Source organism: Ostrea edulis, chromosome 7 (assembly GCF_947568905.1).
Source record: "Ostrea edulis chromosome 7, xbOstEdul1.1, whole genome shotgun sequence".
In the NCBI taxonomy this organism is placed as follows: domain Eukaryota; kingdom Metazoa; phylum Mollusca; class Bivalvia; order Ostreida; family Ostreidae; genus Ostrea; species Ostrea edulis.
Window position 1 is genome coordinate 62,803,453 of NC_079170.1, and position 17,306 is coordinate 62,820,758.

At 35.9% G+C, this 17,306-nt stretch overlaps 1 protein-coding gene across 2 annotated transcripts; it reads right to left on the reverse strand.

Moving 5' to 3' along the window:
• Nucleotides 1-207: 207 nt before the first annotated feature.
• Nucleotides 208-8,259, reverse strand: LOC125655666 (transmembrane protein 168-like). 2 transcript variants are annotated; one of them, XM_048886048.2, is made up of 4 exons: nucleotides 8,159-8,259; nucleotides 5,358-6,706; nucleotides 4,048-4,322; nucleotides 208-1,424 (listed from the first exon to the last, which is right to left on the reverse strand). In XM_048886048.2, the coding sequence occupies exons 2-4, from the start codon at nucleotides 6,560-6,562 to the stop codon at nucleotides 877-879; spliced, it is 2,028 nt and encodes a 675-aa protein (XP_048742005.2). In that variant the 5' UTR covers nucleotides 6,563-6,706; nucleotides 8,159-8,259; the 3' UTR covers nucleotides 208-876. The 2 variants fall into 2 exon arrangements, with proteins under 2 accessions (XP_048742005.2, XP_048742004.2); XM_048886047.2 differs by having other exon boundaries at nucleotides 4,048-4,325; nucleotides 8,159-8,253.
• Between the last annotated feature and the right edge of the window lie 9,047 nt (nucleotides 8,260-17,306).

Here is a 17,306-nt window from a genome sequence, read left to right on the forward strand (position 1 = left end):
GCTTGAAATGATGAATTCAACTATGGCCTGATGAATCACTATGCTTCATTGATTAGTACAAGTCAAGTAAATTGTGACTTTCAAGCAATCCATGTGGTTCTTAAAAAGAAATTTACAATATGTACATTTCAGCAGACACTAACATTATTACACCACTTAGTTCCTGCACCATCTTCGATTACATAATATCAAAATAATAAACAAGTCTTATAAATTCAAAAGCATGTATTCCAAAAATATATTCAATAAATAAACTATACAGACAATAAAAAACTTCTATTCAAACTATAAAGAACAAAAATTGCAAATAAAGTTTTCTTTCACTCTGATTATCAATTTGGGGCGAGATCAAACGTTCAATGTCTGACAAAAAAACTAAATTCATATTGTTTTCACCAATACCTATTTCCAACCCCCTTAAATCTAATTTTGATGAATGTTGAAACTAATCGATTAACAAGTAAAAACATACGAGTATAAATAATACTCTTTATTCTTTTACTACTGTTTATTCACAATTTAAAGTGTACATGTACAAAAATGTAACATTACATGTATGTGGTTTTTAACAGCCACTTGTCTTCTTTTTTCCCCACTAAAGTGTAATCGATGTCGGATGACAGAAACTTACGGAAATTTTACTCCCCCTCCCTCCAACTATTTGAATTCAGATTTTTATCCGACATCGATTTTTGATCTTGCCCCTTAGTGAACTCAAACTCTCTGTTTGATTGTGGAGACTGTGCAAAGTTCAAGGAAAGTCCTTTTTAGGGTCAAATTGACCAAACATAGATTATACAATGTCTGTGTGTGTGGTAAATCAATTCAAAGCTGTGTCCAATATTCAGTTCTCTGAAAAGAGGGGGGGGGGGTAATTTATGATCGGATCAATTTAAAGCTGTGACCAGTATTCAACTCTTTTGGGGGCAACCATTTCATTTTCTTCCTCTTTAAACACCTCATCACACACCCCACACAGAAACAGGGGTTCCCCACCCCACCAAAGTTAACAGCCCGCACTAGTGGTTTCAGAAGTTTGGGGAAGCTGATATCCCAGTGGTCATTGATCTCCTCCTTTGTTGGTAGATGGAATGTGAAGTCCGTCCAACTCCTGGACACCTGATAGAGGGCACACACTCTCCTCTCCTTGTCACTCCAGTTTAGTTCCAATTCTTCTCCCTGGTTGTATTTAACAAAATCTTTTGTGAAGCGACCAACCTTGGCCACCTCTGAGGATTCTGGATCTGCAGGTTTACTGTATTTGCATGTCTGAATGGCAACAAAGTCCTCAGAAACTCTCTTGACGGACGGCAGCCACATGTAGGAGCTATCTGTGTCCATTATGAGGATGAGCCGGGAACCAGAATGTGTGTTTTTGTTAGACCACCAGTCAAGCAATGTTAGAAAACTTAAAGACCGTCCATCTGAAATGAAAAAAAAAAGATATTTATATCAAGCATGTGTATATATGTAGGGAGGGAAATTATTGCAGTTTTACAGCAGTCTCTATCATACAGCAAATGTTGACTAACACACACACAAATAATATAGCAATGTTGTCAAATACACATACATATAACATAGCAATGTTGTCAAATACACATACATATATAACATAGCAATGTTGTCAAATACACATACATATAACATAGCAATGTTGTCAAATACACACATACATATAACATAGCAATGTTGTCAAATACACACACACACATAACATAGCAATGTTGTCAAATACACATACATATAACATAGAAATGTTGTCAAATATACACATACATATAACATAGAAATGTTGTCAAATACACACATACATATAACATAGCAATGTTGTCAAATACACACACACACACAACATAGCAATGTTGTCAAATACACATACATATAACATAGAAATGTTGTCAAATACACACATACATATAATATAGCAATGTTGTCAAATACACATACATATAACACAGCAATGTTGTCAAATACACACACACATATAACATAGTACATAACATAGCAATGTTGTCAAATACACATACATATAACATAGCAATGTTGTCAAACACACACTCATATAACACAGCAATGTTGTCAAATACACATACATATAACATAGCAATGTTGTCAAACACACACTCATATAACACAGCAATGTTGTCAAATACACATACATATAACATAGCAATGTTGTCAAATACACATACATATAACACAGCAATGTTGTCAAATACACACATACATATAACATAGCAATGTTGTCAAATACACACACATATAACACAGCAATGTTGTCAAATACACACACACATATAACATAGCAATGTTGTCAAATACACACACACATATAATATAGCAATGTTGTAAAATACACACACATACAAATAAAATATAGCAATATTGTCAAATACAAACATACATATAACATAGCAATGTTGTAAAATATACACATACAAATAAAACATAGCAATGTTGTCAAATACACACACATATAACATAGCAATATTGTCAAATATACACATACAAATAATATAGCAATGTTGTCAAATACACACACACATATAACATAGCAATGTTGTCAAATATACACACACATATAACACAGCAATGTTGTCAAATATACACTTACAAATAATATAGCAATGTTGTCAAACACACACACACAAATAATATAGCAATGTCAAATACACACTCACATATAACATTGACCAAAACACACATCTATAATGCTTCTTTTCACAGTTGATACATTGGATTCTATAATACATGCACATTCACCACAACATTTCAAACATGAAATTGTGGTATCATTACATACAGTGGGCCGACAAATAAACTTATATAATAAATTAAAAGTCTAGCAAATAATACAACACCATCAAACAGAGCCATGGTCAACAAATGCATATAATATCTAAACGTTAACAACAAATTACATGTACTATACAGAAATCTAAGTGTCTTATATTTCACACATTCATATACCCTCAAAGCTGTGACAGTGATGACAATGAATGGTCGTCAAATGCATTAATATCTGAAGATACATGTATGCATCCAACATATGGGCCAGATGGACATTTTCGAATGACCTTGAACTTGACCATGATTTTACCTTTAAGCTATGTACTGTAACATATTGAAGTTTGATAAAAAAGCAAAAGTTATAGCTCACACAAAATTTCATCATCCCCTTGTTGTCCCACATTCCCATTGTTAACATGTCTGATTGAAAAGTATGGCACACCTGTGTCCACACACAACATCATACAACAGTTTCTCTTACCACCAATAGTAAAGTTAACAGTCCAAGGACAATTTACACAATCATCACCCTGCGATTCTGGCTGACATTTGAAGTTATTCAAAGAACAATAAAGTTGGACATTTGTTACATAGTAGACAAATACGTAGACACCAAAATGGGGAGAGAAAAAAAAATTTCAGAATTGGGAGTTGAACATATGACATGGTGAATAGAAATATTTATTCATGTATAAAAGTACATTATCACAAACCTGTACAAAAAGTTTGATCCCCTCCCCTTGGGAGTGAAGGGGGACTCAGACCTATGTCTTGAGAGGATGATACATGTACATTAGGGTTGAAACAATTCACCGAAATATCGATACTGTTCAATATAAATGCTCGATTCAATGCCTCAATTTTCGATTCGATACATTTATTACAAACAGGTTCAGTAAAATGCATCAGGCTTGACCTGTACTTTAATATTATCTAACATACCTGCACGAGGGACAAAACAGAGTCCAATAGCATTCTGATTGTTGTTTGACTAGAGTGATGAAAATGATAATGAACTTTACTTTATCGATTTAAGCTATCAGTTTAAACTACAGAGTACAGAGCCAACAGGCATCTTACCATTTGGCAGTTTGGAAACATTTTAAAATTATGATTGTGAATGTTGGTAACTAATTTTTCTTAAGCATTGCAATATGCATCGTATCGTGAAGGGGGCATATTGTTTCAGTCCTAATGTACATGTATGTCCATGTATAGAGGAAAACACTTATCATTATTAATTGTTCTCATTACCTGTCAAAGCCCAGTCTCCTGTTTCAAAGGTATCCCCCGAGTAAAATACGACGTAGGTATCGAAGCGTGGACCATCACTGGTCCTACGGTCAAAAAATGCCTTCACTTTGCTCTCAAGGTTGTCTGGGGATAGCCCACTGGTGGAATAGTCGCATCCAAAGCAATCGATCATGTGATAGGAGAAAAACTGGTTCATCTTGTTGAGGGAAGCTGTGGCTCTTGTTCCAATATCCTGCACCAAGGCACCAGAGAGCAGAGTAGCACCAGTGTTTCTTCTGCTGGTAAATAGTTAGAAAAATGAGGGGAGAAAAACCATCAAAATACTTGTTACAGTAAACACAGTGAACTATTATCTTGGATTCCTAAAATCTTACCTCTTACAATAGTTTTAGTTTATTTAATAGTTTAAAGAATCATATATACGAGAAAGATTAGTCTAGTTTGGAGTAGTTAAGGCTTACCTTTGTCCTGTGTTTGAGTAATGATGGCTTACCTTTGCCCAGTGTTTGAAGTAATTAAGGCTTACCTTCCTCCTGTGTTTGGAGTAATGATGTCTTACCTTCCTCCTGTGTTTGGAGTAATGATGGCTTACCTTTGTCCTGTGTTTGGAGTAATGATGGCTTACCTTTGTCCTGTGTTTGAGTAATGATGGCTGACCTTTGTCCTGTGATTGGAGTAATGATGGCTTATCTTTGCTCTGTGATTGGAGTAATGATGGCTTACCTTTGCCCTGTGTTTGAAGTAATTAAGGCTTACCTTTGTCCTGTGTTTGAGTAATGATGGCTTACCTTTGTCCTGTGTTTGAGTAATGATGGCTTACCTTTGCCCTGTGTTTGAGTAATGATGGCTTACCTTTGTCCTGTGTTTGGAGTATTGGTGTCTTACCTTCCTCCTGTGTTTGGAGTAATGATGGCTTACCTTTGTCCTGTGTTTGGAGTAATGATGGCTTACCTTTGTCCTGTGTTTGAGTAATGATGGCTGACCTTTGTCCTGTGATTGGAGTAATGATGGCTTATCTTTGCTCTGTGATTGGAGTAATGATGGCTTACCTTTGCCCTGTGTTTGAAGTAATTAAGGCTTACCTTTGTCCTGTGTTTGAGTAATGATGGCTTACCTTTGTCCTGTGTTTGAGTAATGATGGCTTACCTTTGCCCTGTGTTTGAGTAATGATGGCTTACCTTTGTCCTGTGTTTGGAGTAATGATGGCTTACCTTCCTCCTGTGTTTGGAGTAATGATGGCTTACCTTCCTCCTGTGTTTGGAGTAATGATGGCTTACCTTCCTCCTGTGTTTGGAGTATTGGTGTCTTACCTTTGGCCTGTGTTTGGAGTAATGATGGCATACCCTGTGACCGTTCCTCCAAGGAAGGTGCCCAATTCCCAAAATAAACTGAGAGTCATGCACTCTATTGGCAGCAAAATGGAGATAAAGCTCAAACTGTAGGCGGTCCTTGTAGTCCACCCTACCCCCACCAACATCACAGTTGTTACTAGGGTTACACACACCAAGCGCTGAGAGATCAGACTGAAGTGGCGCACACCTCTAGAGGCCATGATTTGGTTCATGTTTTTGTTTTCATCTGGAAGACTAGCAAATGTCAGATTGCAGTCAGTGATTTTATTCATGAGTTTCCAGCAGGTAATGAAAGACAGTAAATGAAAGCACAGCCACAAAATGGCAAACAACACAAACAGTGGCACCACGATGAACCACTCCTTGTGATTGGCTGACAATCGACCAATAACTCCCCCTGTTACTAAATTGAGTATAAATACACATAAAACTGTTATATGTCTCCAAAACTTGGATAATCTGAAGAAAGATTCCCATCTCTCCAAGGATGACAATCCTGAGAAATACAAGTCTATGATGGGTTCAAATGCATGCCTACCTACAAAACAAGCCAGGCCATAGAGGTTCACAGAAATGTTCAAATCATTGTAAAACACAAAACAGGCCAAACACACAAGTCCAATAAAGTTCAACAAGCCTAAATAAGACTTCATTCTTATAGCCACTAAATTACACGACACAGCTACGATCATTAAAGAGATTGCAATGGCATCATTCCCTGTGATAAGAGTAGACACAGCAAACCCGATTCCCTCCAGGATCTCGACCTGAGGGCACAGTGAAGGGGCATGATTGTACATCCTCAGCGCCCTCTGCAGGATAGTCCAGAAACAGTGCACACACAGACTGGTTATAAATAGAATGTTCATCACTTCCTGTGGCATCATATACTGGATTTCCTTCTCCTCAGAGAATATGATGATTCCGAGAATGCAGCCCAGCCAGATGTGGAAGAGAACCTGTCCAATGTAGGGGTAGTGAAAATAGAACTGTAAGGCACAGGAGAGGCCAAACACCAGGAGGCCCACCAAGGAGATGATAAGAATGGCTGTGTTCTCTGTCACCTGCCACTGTGTGTACAGTCCCAGTCCTAGGGCTACAACCAGGATGATGGTAGAGAGGAACCTCAGGTTCTCCACATGTTTCGTTTTAGAGGTAACCATATTGTACTCCCTGTTTTAAGTTTCGAATTTCTACCTGTGATTTTTCAAGCTCCAGTCATTTTTCACATTGGAACCTTCAGGTCTATCTATCATGCATTCTCATCTTTCGACGCTCAATGTATTCCTTATCTTCATACCTAAACACTGAAGAAAAAAAAGTCTCCATTTCAATATGCATGGTACAAGTTCATTGTCATAATGAATTCATGCTTAAGTCATATATATTCATAATTCTCCTATGAAAGGAAAACGAAAACAAAAATCATTGGAGATTACAAAGTTTGGTTATAATGAACTGTATTTTGCTGGTCCTGGAGGTTTGCTACAACTGTATTTTACTGCAGATGTTATCGTTTACTTCCTGTAAGTACATGTATGTTATCGCTTACATTGTACTCCAGCACTCCAATATGCTGCTGTACCCTGTGTTCTTACTAAATATCATGCAACATTGCATACACTTTTGCCTCACATGAAAGCACCTAAATTAAAGAGAAATTCTGGGATTATTTCACCTTCACTATAATGTTTTACATGCATGTCAGAGTAATTACTGATGTGTTCTTAAAACCTGTCTTCTTCCTTACACAGAAATTGACAAAACTTTTTAGATCTCTTATAAGCAACTTGTGTCCATGTAATAATATGGATACACACATACTTCAGATCTGAAGAAAAGTAGAGTAACTAAAAGACAAATTTCAAAGCACGGATTCGGTCATCGTCGGACACCCACGGCTGATCTCGTCTTCTACTCATCATGTGATTAGTAGAAGCCGAGATCAGCCGTGGGTATCCGACGATGGGATTTGGTCTGATCCACACGCACATGTATTAAATAGATTTCTGAAGATCAGCAGCAAAAAATCCTGTACAAAGTTTGATACATGATAAAGACTAGAGTGTAGGTGCACGTTGTCTGTAACTCACAAAATGGATGGTGTTTGAACAATTTAATGATAATTAATAGCCATGCAATTGTTGTAAATTAAGGTAGTACTCTACATCGTCATAATGGCTGACTTCCTTTAAAAACATGGATGGAAAAATATATATCAGCAATATTGGACTTTTCCTTTTCCATTTAAATACCTAGCCGATTAGCTCAGTAGGTTAGAATACAGACTGCTGAACTGTGGGTCGCAGGTTTGAGACCAGCAGGGGTTTTATTTAATTTTTTTTCAGATTACCTTCTACTAAAACCGTATTTTTTGACAAAATAAAGTAAATTTGAAAATTCGAAATATTGTTGTACATAGCCTCCACTTTCTATCCACATCAAATTTCTCTGGTGTAGCGTACCTCTTTAATCCTATTTGAAATTGAACTTGGTAATCCCTTCTTTTAAAAAAAAAAGAATACTGGTTACAACCGGTTTAGAGTTAGCATTACGCCAAATTGCCCCTCAGTCATTGTTTATTCTTTCTCTGTCTCCTTCAATCTGAAGGCTTTAAAAAAAAAATGCAAGGTGCGGTCTATCGACAGAGAAAATTCGGTCTCTCTACACTCTTTGTTTCCTTAAACATTTCAATATACATTGTTTAAGTTTTACCAAACGTAACTGTAGCCAAACGCTACCTGATCGGGGAATCTTACCGATATCTATCATCATTTGATTTCTTCTTTGAGAAAATTCGTAATCATTGCATTGCGTTTTGTATACACATCGCGCAGGGAACAAGACATTTCGCCCCTTAAAGACGTTTCGCCCTCGGACGTTACGCCCCAGATGAAAGAATTTGTATATAATGAATTAGTATTTATACATTTTTGTGTGTTTATTGTGCTTTTGAGTTTTATTTATATGTTTCAAAATATCTTAAGACCTTATCTGTACTATATTACATATTTTCTGTCCCCCATCTTAATCATATATTTCAGTAATAACTATTCTCTTTAGAGAAGTCGATAGGCATAGCCTTCATCGACGATGAAGGCTATGCCTATCGACTTCTCTAAAGAGAATAAGTAATAACCAGTACATGTGTATTATTTAATGATTTCAAACATTTTTTACGCTCAAAGCAGTGTCTTGCATGAAGTCCTATGATTCTTCCTCTGATATTTCTTCACAATAGAAGTGGTTATCTAACGTAGTTTTGTTAGGTTTCTCCAGAGACATTGTGTATGGTATGGTATGTTAGTCTGGTTTCTCCTCTTTTCACAAAAAAGTGTCTGCAACTTTTCCTCAAAGATTGGTATGAAAGTATAATTAATTTTTAAAATATTTAATAAAACAAGCTCTTCCCATAGACTTCAATGTTGAATTCAAGGTGAAATAAATCAAGCGCAGAACTAATCAAAATTTTGAAAATTCCTATGGTGGATTATTTCTATTTGATGAACCCTTCAGAATGATAACGTGATTACAAAATTCTACCATCCATTTACTCTATATGAAATATGGTCGTTATACAGTGAATACCTTGGTGTTGCAGGACTTGAAACTAACTTTTTATGTCCCCAGTCCAGCCGGATTGATAGGGTATACTTTCAACCAGTCCGCAGAAAAAAATTATCAGATTTTTCCAGAAATAATTAAACATATTTCGTTAATGTTATTAAAATAAAATAATGGAATTTAACTTGATATGCCTCAGACAATATTGTAACACTAATAAAATTTGAGATTTATATTCATTACTAATTGGGTTCGTCTGATATCTACAGAGGAATGCCAAATGTGTGTTAAAGATCCCTCAAGTATGTTTTCCAAATGAAGTCTTAGAAAATTGACCAGTCCCATTGGACTGACTAAATTTAAAACGAACGTCAGTCAGTCCGTCAGACTTGAATTAACCAGTCACGGACAGGTCGTCAACGGGCATATAATGTGTTATAATCTCGAGCCCTGTGTTGTAGATTATTATAATCAATATTAAATATATACAATCAAAAACAAAAATATAAGTTAATAACAATAACGGAAAGTACTATTTAAATTTCATAGATTTTTGGGACGATTCTCCGAAAATAAGGTGATGCAGTGTGGGGCGAATCGTCCGAAGGTGAAACAACTTGGGGTGAATTGTCCCGCACTCATAACGAAGACCGACCCCGATCGTATTCCGAAGTATTAACGTACCACAAAAAGTACTTGTGCACAGTATTTACAAAATGGTAAAAATGAACATGCTTGTTCGAGTTTTAAAAAAAAACGAGTAAGCAATACCACATACATTTGTATTCTTTACTTGTGAGTTAATTTTGGTATAATCACGAAAATGGCTCCTGACATTAATTTATCTTAATAGACAGGACATGGACCATGTGATAATAAAAAAACCCTCATACATCAGTGGCGACACTGATGATGAACAAACTTCATTGTTGTCATACTAATATATACACATACTTGTATCAATAATATACGGGGGAAAAACCCAAAATGATTATAAGAACGTAACTTCATTTTTAAAAAAATCTATATGCGAAATAAATAAATAAAATAAAATAAATAAATAATATGTTTTACAGCGTGACCGTGTTTGAGGGCGAAGCAAAAAAAAAAAGTTTTGGCATTAGTATCTATATTCAAAACAGGACAAAAACAACCCGAAGTTAGCACGCGGACGGAGCTGTTACAGTATCAAAGCATCCTAACATTTAATCCGCCTATATAATGAACGCGGGAAATATAACGCAATCGATGTAAACAGTACACTGTGACGTCATATTCAGCGTCGTTATTTAGCAAATTTACAAACATAGCGTTTGAACCACAACAAAAAACATGGCGTTAATCGTGGAGTGATTATATATGATTAGGAAAATAAGATTTACATGCGTTTTTAATACGGATTTTATGTAACATCTCAGAACGACGTGAACTGGAGTAGACGAGATTCAAAATGGAGGAATACATGTCCACGCGCTAATATTCGAATCGACGCCATTGGTACCAAACTTTTCAAGTTCCATAGGTATGGTTTAATTTTTCATTATTTTCCTATATTTTCCTTTTAAACATGTATATACGTGTTACCTATAGGGAGAGCTCCGCTCTCACGGCCCTTCGGGCCGTGAGAGGGCTTCGCCCTCTAATAAACACACTGACATACAAACTATACAGTTGTCTTTAACTAATACATCTTTGTTGCAATTATACCAGTGTCTCTAAATAAACGTATTTCTGGTTTACATATGTGTATCCTGCACGTAGTGCCACTCTCGACACCGCTCTTCAGGTCTACAAACTCTAGTGGTTCTTCTGAGCGGTGGAGTACCACTGTACATCTGGGTGAAATAACCGAAATGGAAAATCTTGAAAAGAAGACGGTATGGTAGAATGATGATTAGAAGATTGACGTAGAGAGGGTGGAGGCTCTTGTCGATGACGACGCTGGGGGATTAAATGCTCACTTCTCTGCCACTCTCATCTGGAGATTCCGAAGATCTCTGGGATGAATCATGAAAGGTGAAGATAGCGAACAGTGATCAATCTCATACCTCTTATAAGCAATACAAAATAGATAGTTGGGCAAACACAGACCCCTGGACACACCAGAGGTAGGATCAGATGCCTAGGAGGAGTATGCATCCCCTGTCGACCGGTCACACCCGCCGTGAGCCCTATATCCTGATCAGGTAAACGGAATTATCCGTAGTCAAAATCAGTGTGCCAAGAACGGTCTAACAATCGGTATGAAACACGTCAGACAGCATTTGACCCAGTGATACAATGTAGGTTGTATTGACGAACTAGATCGTTATAACGACCATAGAATTTGCGAAATGCTGACTTCAATAGAGACTGTTGAAACCCTTGTACCATCAACTTGTTTGTCAGTAGCTTGCCTCGATTTAAAAACTGACCATACGCAGAACAAGATCTTGCGTATTGAATCAGTTGAGAGATAGAAACACCATATGCAGGTGATAATGGAATATTGCTACATAAATATGGGAAATTAACGATGGAGAACCTGAAATCATCCCGTTTGTTATACTGTTGAGTTGTCAGTTTGCCATTAATGTCTACTTTCAATAAAATATCTAAGTATGAAGCAGAAGTGGACGACTCTGTGGTGTATTTCATTTCGAGCTCACAGGGATATATCGAATCAACATATGAATGAAAGTTATTATTGTTAATAGACAAAATGTCGTCGATATATCTAAATGTCGAATTGAAGGCCACAGGAAGGTATTTTTTCTTTTTACGTAGAAGTTTTTGAATAAATTCTGCTTCATGTGAATATAAAAACAGGTCAGCTAACAAGGAGCACAATTCGTGTGCATGGGAATTCCAACAGACTGTTGGAAGACATGATCACCAAAGACCACGAAGATATTTTCAATGAGGAACTCTAGCATATTTTTTTATTTCAACTTCAGAGTACTTGTGCGTGTAATCAGAGTGGTGTTTAACAAATTAATTTTTTGGATGACTGATAACTAGATATGAATATTTCCGATTTCCATTTTTTGAAGAAGCAACTGTCTATGATGTCAAAAAGTCTAGTCTTTAATTTATCGTGAGGAATGGTCGTGTAAAGTATTTTGATGTTATTGATTTGGGAAAAGTTTTGCGATTTCATCTGAAGAAGTAGTGGGTGGATTCTGATGTTTTTTTTATTCTGTTTGGAAACTAAATAAGAATTAAGATTAGTTTGAATACAATTAAAAGACAAAGAAAAATTTCTATGGAGGGTTTGGAGAGATCCTTTCCCGTCCTCACGTTTGAGAACATAAACAGGAATATCTAAATTTGGTAATTTTGAAATAACATAAACCTCTCTATCCCACTTGTCTGCAAGCTTGTTTTTCTTTTGAACCAACTTTTCTCACAAGAACCCTATCCCCAATTTCTAACTTTGAATTCTTCACCTTTCTGTCAAAATATTCTTTATTTTTGTCTGAAAATTTTTGTGATTCTTCTGCAGCAAGTTTGTAGGAATACTGCAAACTGTCTTGAAGTTTATGTACATAAGACTGATGATCTTTGGATCCTTCGTTTCCTGGCTCTATTCCTAAAACTGCACCAACTGACATTTCTAATCTAATCATTTTTTTTCTAAAGTACTTAACATTTTAATAAGAGTCTGATTAAATCGTTCGACTGACCCATTGCCTTTGGGATGATGACCCATTGCCTTTGGGATGATGACCCATTGCCTTTGGGATGATGACCCATTGCCTTTGGGATGATGACCTATTGCCTTTGGGATGATGACCCATTGCCTTTGGGATGATGACCCATTGCCTTTGGGATGATGACACATTGCCTTTGGGATGATGTGGTGTCGTTCTTGATGTTTTATGTTGGTTATCGTACAGAATTCTTGAATGGCCTTGCTCTCAAAATTTCGTCCCTTTCGAGAATATTTCACTCATATGGAGACGTCAGTACTGCCGGTGAAGGGCTGCCAAATTTAGGCCTATGCTCGGCGCCTATGGCCATTGAGCAGGGAGGAATCTTTATCATGCCACACCTGCTGTGACACGGGACCTCGGTTTTTGCGGTCTCATCCGAAGGACCACCCCATTTAGTGACCTCTTATTTGAAATTATATCATAGTAAAATGAAATATTTAGATTGATGCAAGTTGTTTCATTTTTTCTGTGCGATTAGTAACTAGTGTGGCACGTCACCTACCGTTACACAGAGACATTACGTTCATATACAATTTCTTAATTAATACAGGAAAATTAAATATATGCATGTTACGAGGATTAAGGTATGAATACATATATGTGGGCAGACAGACTGTCCAGAATTCAGTGCATATCTCCAATGCTATGTTGTTTTCCACGCCATGTGTAAACATTACGTCACTGAAGTAAACATGGGTCGCCTACCCTGTACACGATTGTGAAATAAACATCCTCCGTACGGTAGTAATTAGCATTTTCTATACCATATTTCGTATACATACGTGTACAACATTGATTGAACAGGCTCAATTGAATTTTTTTCCAGGTTAAGCGTGAATACAGCGACAAGGAATTGAAGGGAGGGGGCCACTTATTTGACAAGGATCAGTATCTGCTATATTCAAAAATAAAGATATTCTGGGTGACACCCCCGACCCCTACTATTTGCATTGTATCAGTGAATGAGAAGAATGTTTAGAAACTTGAAATTCATGGATTGAAGCCATGTAGTGAAAGATGACCTCCCTTTTCCCGATTTAAGATATCGAGGCTTGGTTGGGGGAAGGGGGGGGGGATTGGGACAGTTTTAGCCGATATGGATCCTACCCCCCCCCCCCCCCCCCGATTTTTGTTCCTTGGTAAAAATATCAGACGAGTCAACTTCAAACTTCTCCACCTGCCCCCCCCCCCCCCAACTCCCCTGAAAAACGATGCTACGTGCCAGTATCAAATAAGATATTTTCAACAAAGAACTCCGTCTCCGGACTTGAGTCATGCTCTCCACTTGTCGATTTCATCGTGCTGGCCAAGGATGCAATTTAGTCACTAGTTAGAAGAAATAGTGATGCTCATTTTCATCAATTATCAAAATCATTGGTTTATTTTGAAATACATGAATAAAAAATAGATTAGGAAATCATATATATGATATAATAAAGATATTCAATAAAGATTGCGCTCCGAAACCTCGAAAGACTCTAGGGAAACTATATTGATGTTACATGTCCGAGGGCTTGAAAACGATCCTCATGCGATGTCATAGGTTTTTGCAAAAATCTATATCAAGTTAAACTTTGCGCACGGTAGAAATATATATTTCAGAGGACTTTTATTCACTTGATAAAATAAAAAAGGTAAACTGTTGATATTGAAAAAAAATTGATCCATGAACCGGTGATTTAGGTCATATCTATACAATATTTTACATGAAAATAACATAATTTGGCAATATATATATATATATCATATCATTAAAATTTTCAGTGTTCCTATCTCTGAACTTTATTAATTTTGATTTCCAAAAAAAAAAAAAAAATATTGATTTCCCAAAACTGCAGACACTGAGATAATTTTAAGGCGGCAAAACAACATAGTCATTTGAATTAATGAAACGCAGCAAGTGCTAAGTTATAAATATTAAAACATGCGTCATCTGAATCATTTAAGTGTCTAAGGTGGTAACAGATCAGCATTTAATTACTTGAATATATATTTTGCAAAACACATTAAAACTTTTCTCTTCAGGGGTCAGCATCCTTAAACACTAGCATGTTATATTTTATGTATATATTGAAGTATGAAAAATATTGTACATAATATTCATCCTAAATAGATAAAATAAAACCAAACAAAAAAGTTTGTAAATAACAGTGTGGGCTGAGAATTTGGTAAGGAATTTTCTTCAGAAATATGATTGTCGACAGAAAATGAAATTCATTACCAGGTCTGTTTACGAGAATATATATATATATATATATATATATATATATATATATATATATATATATATATATGATATACCTGTAATTTTGTGCTAAAAGCTCCGATGTATTCAAAAGGATTCCCGTGACCTAGTATAAAAGTTGGTGATAATAGGAGAACGTGATAGAGCTCAATTAGGCATGCAAATCATATCTGGTTTCCATGACAACAGTTCTTCGTTAGGTAACTTTCATATCACAATTAACACCCTCGGAGTATACTTTGTACATCTAGGTGATTCTGTCAGAGAGTTGGACCAAACTTCCAACGAGAGGAACTCAGAATCCATTGGATCTTTCATCTGTGTTTCATAATGTAAGCAGGTAAGTTCATTCTCCTGTAAAGTCACGTCAAACCAATTTCATTCGCATTTCTTCTCTATTTTCAAATTATAAAGAAAAAAGTCAAATTTTACTTGTCTTGTAATTTTATGAAAAGAAAGTGTCATATGATTGTTTCAGAATTGCTATATTGTATCCTACTCGAGTCGAATATTTACATGTAGATCTGCATAAGAATTTACACTCGAGGTTGAAGATATAGTTATGATATTAAAATCATTTGCAATTAGAGTTTGCTTTTTGTTTTTTAGTTTGGTGTATATGTGCCAAGCTTGTCCATAATTAAACAGTACCACTCGAAAGACTTGTATGCCAAATAAAATCTATGTATAAATGTATTTACATTTACTTTTTCATTTTTAATATCTGCTAATAACTGTAAAGACCGAATCACTAAAGTCCGTTAGGTGTGTGAACACTCGAGAGCTCGGCCTTACGTGTACAGAATGAAAACGAAGCTTTATTGCCCAACCCGTCTCAGTCAACGTAAAGGCGCCTCATTCTATGCCTAGAGAAGTTGATCTTATCTCTAAGGTGAAACAAACACAAGAAATTAATCCAAATACGAGATTCTTCAACAATTCTTCATTCAGTAATTGTACTTTAATTTTCCGAAGCGACAACATGGCCGACTGGCACCGAATCACTACCTTATAGTGATTATACATGTACCTACGCTGTTTACAATTAAGTAAATCTAATAAGGTAGCAATTGTTTAAAACTCAGATTGTACGACTTTGTTTATGATATCTAATTGAAAATCAATTCAAGAATTTGATTATTAAATTTTTCCAGCATTGCGCACTTTTTTCCCTACTTACCCAAAGGAATTAGGCTGGAAATTTGAAATATAGATCGAACATGCAAACATTAAAAAAGTTTTTAAAATTTGAATATAAGCAATGCATTTTTTTGAAAGATGTAGTCTCATAACGACAACGGCGTGTGCATACAAATTGAATATACCGCGCGTTATGAAAATCTGTTTGCACACACCGATGTAGTTATGAGACTAAGTATGGATCATTAATTTATGGATCTAGTCTGGTTCGCCCATGTCAAAGTATCAGGTCATCTCGATTAAGGAAATGTACAAAACTCCAACGCAGAATTTAAAAAAAAAAACAACAACAAAAAACCAACCCAAACAAACAAACCCGAAATGGACATACACAATGGATAGTGTGTGGCCTGTTTGAATATACACAATGAGTTTAACCGATGTCATTCAGAATACAAACTGTCTGTAAATACGATAGGTCTTTAATGTTCGATATAATCATAATACTGATTAAATGAACAAGTATGATCTACATCGTAACGCAGTGAAACTCAGCAATGCAATAATTTCATCCTTGTATCATCTCGGTTGTGAATCACGTGACTATGGCATGGTCTATTACCCGTAAAAATGGCGACGAAAGTCAACACAAGAGAAAATTTAAACGAGTAAGTAACACCTTTATCAATAACGAATTGTCACATAACTTATATCAACATTTGAAGGATTTTCTCAGAAACAAATCCATACTGAAATAGTAGCTGTACGTGCGACAGAAGCAGAGAACAATGACACAGTTTTTTTGTTTTTAGTCAAAAACTTTCCGAACGCCGAAAAAACTCTTGTCAATGTTCTTTGCTTCTATCACACATATAACTATCATTTTAGTATAGATTTGTTCCTGCGAAAATCCTTCAAATGTTGATATTAGTTATATAACAATTCGTTATTGATACATTTGTTACTTATTTGTTTGAATTTTCCCTTGTGTTGACTTTCGTCGTCATTTTTCCAGGGTATTAGTCATGCCAAAGGCACGTGATTCGCTACCGCTGAATTTGATGACCTAATTTCTTAGAGAAATGTCAAGTGCGTCAAATGTTTATGCAACCATAGACTGATATTATACTTACTATTTGGTAAGAAATTGGTAAATGTTATCAGGAACAAAATAATCTATTTAGCGTTTATCTTTGAATAATATTTTCTGATTCAGGTGGTGAGCTGTACCTCAAGTGATATCATTAGTGCGAGCAATCCAAG

What these genes read in the sequence shown, in the direction of transcription:
- LOC125655666 (XM_048886047.2), bottom strand. Translation starts at nt 6,562, where the DNA reads ATGGTTACCTCTAAAACGAAACATGTGGAGAACCTGAGGTTCCTCTCT. An exon ending in ACTCCAAACACAGGCCAAAG is followed by an intron (nt 4,326 to 5,357) that starts GTAAGACACCAA and finishes ACTATTTACCAG; the next exon opens with CAGAAGAAACACTGGTGCTA. An exon ending in AGGAGACTGGGCTTTGACAG is followed by an intron (nt 1,425 to 4,047) that starts GTAATGAGAACA and finishes TTTTCATTTCAG; the next exon opens with ATGGACGGTCTTTAAGTTTT.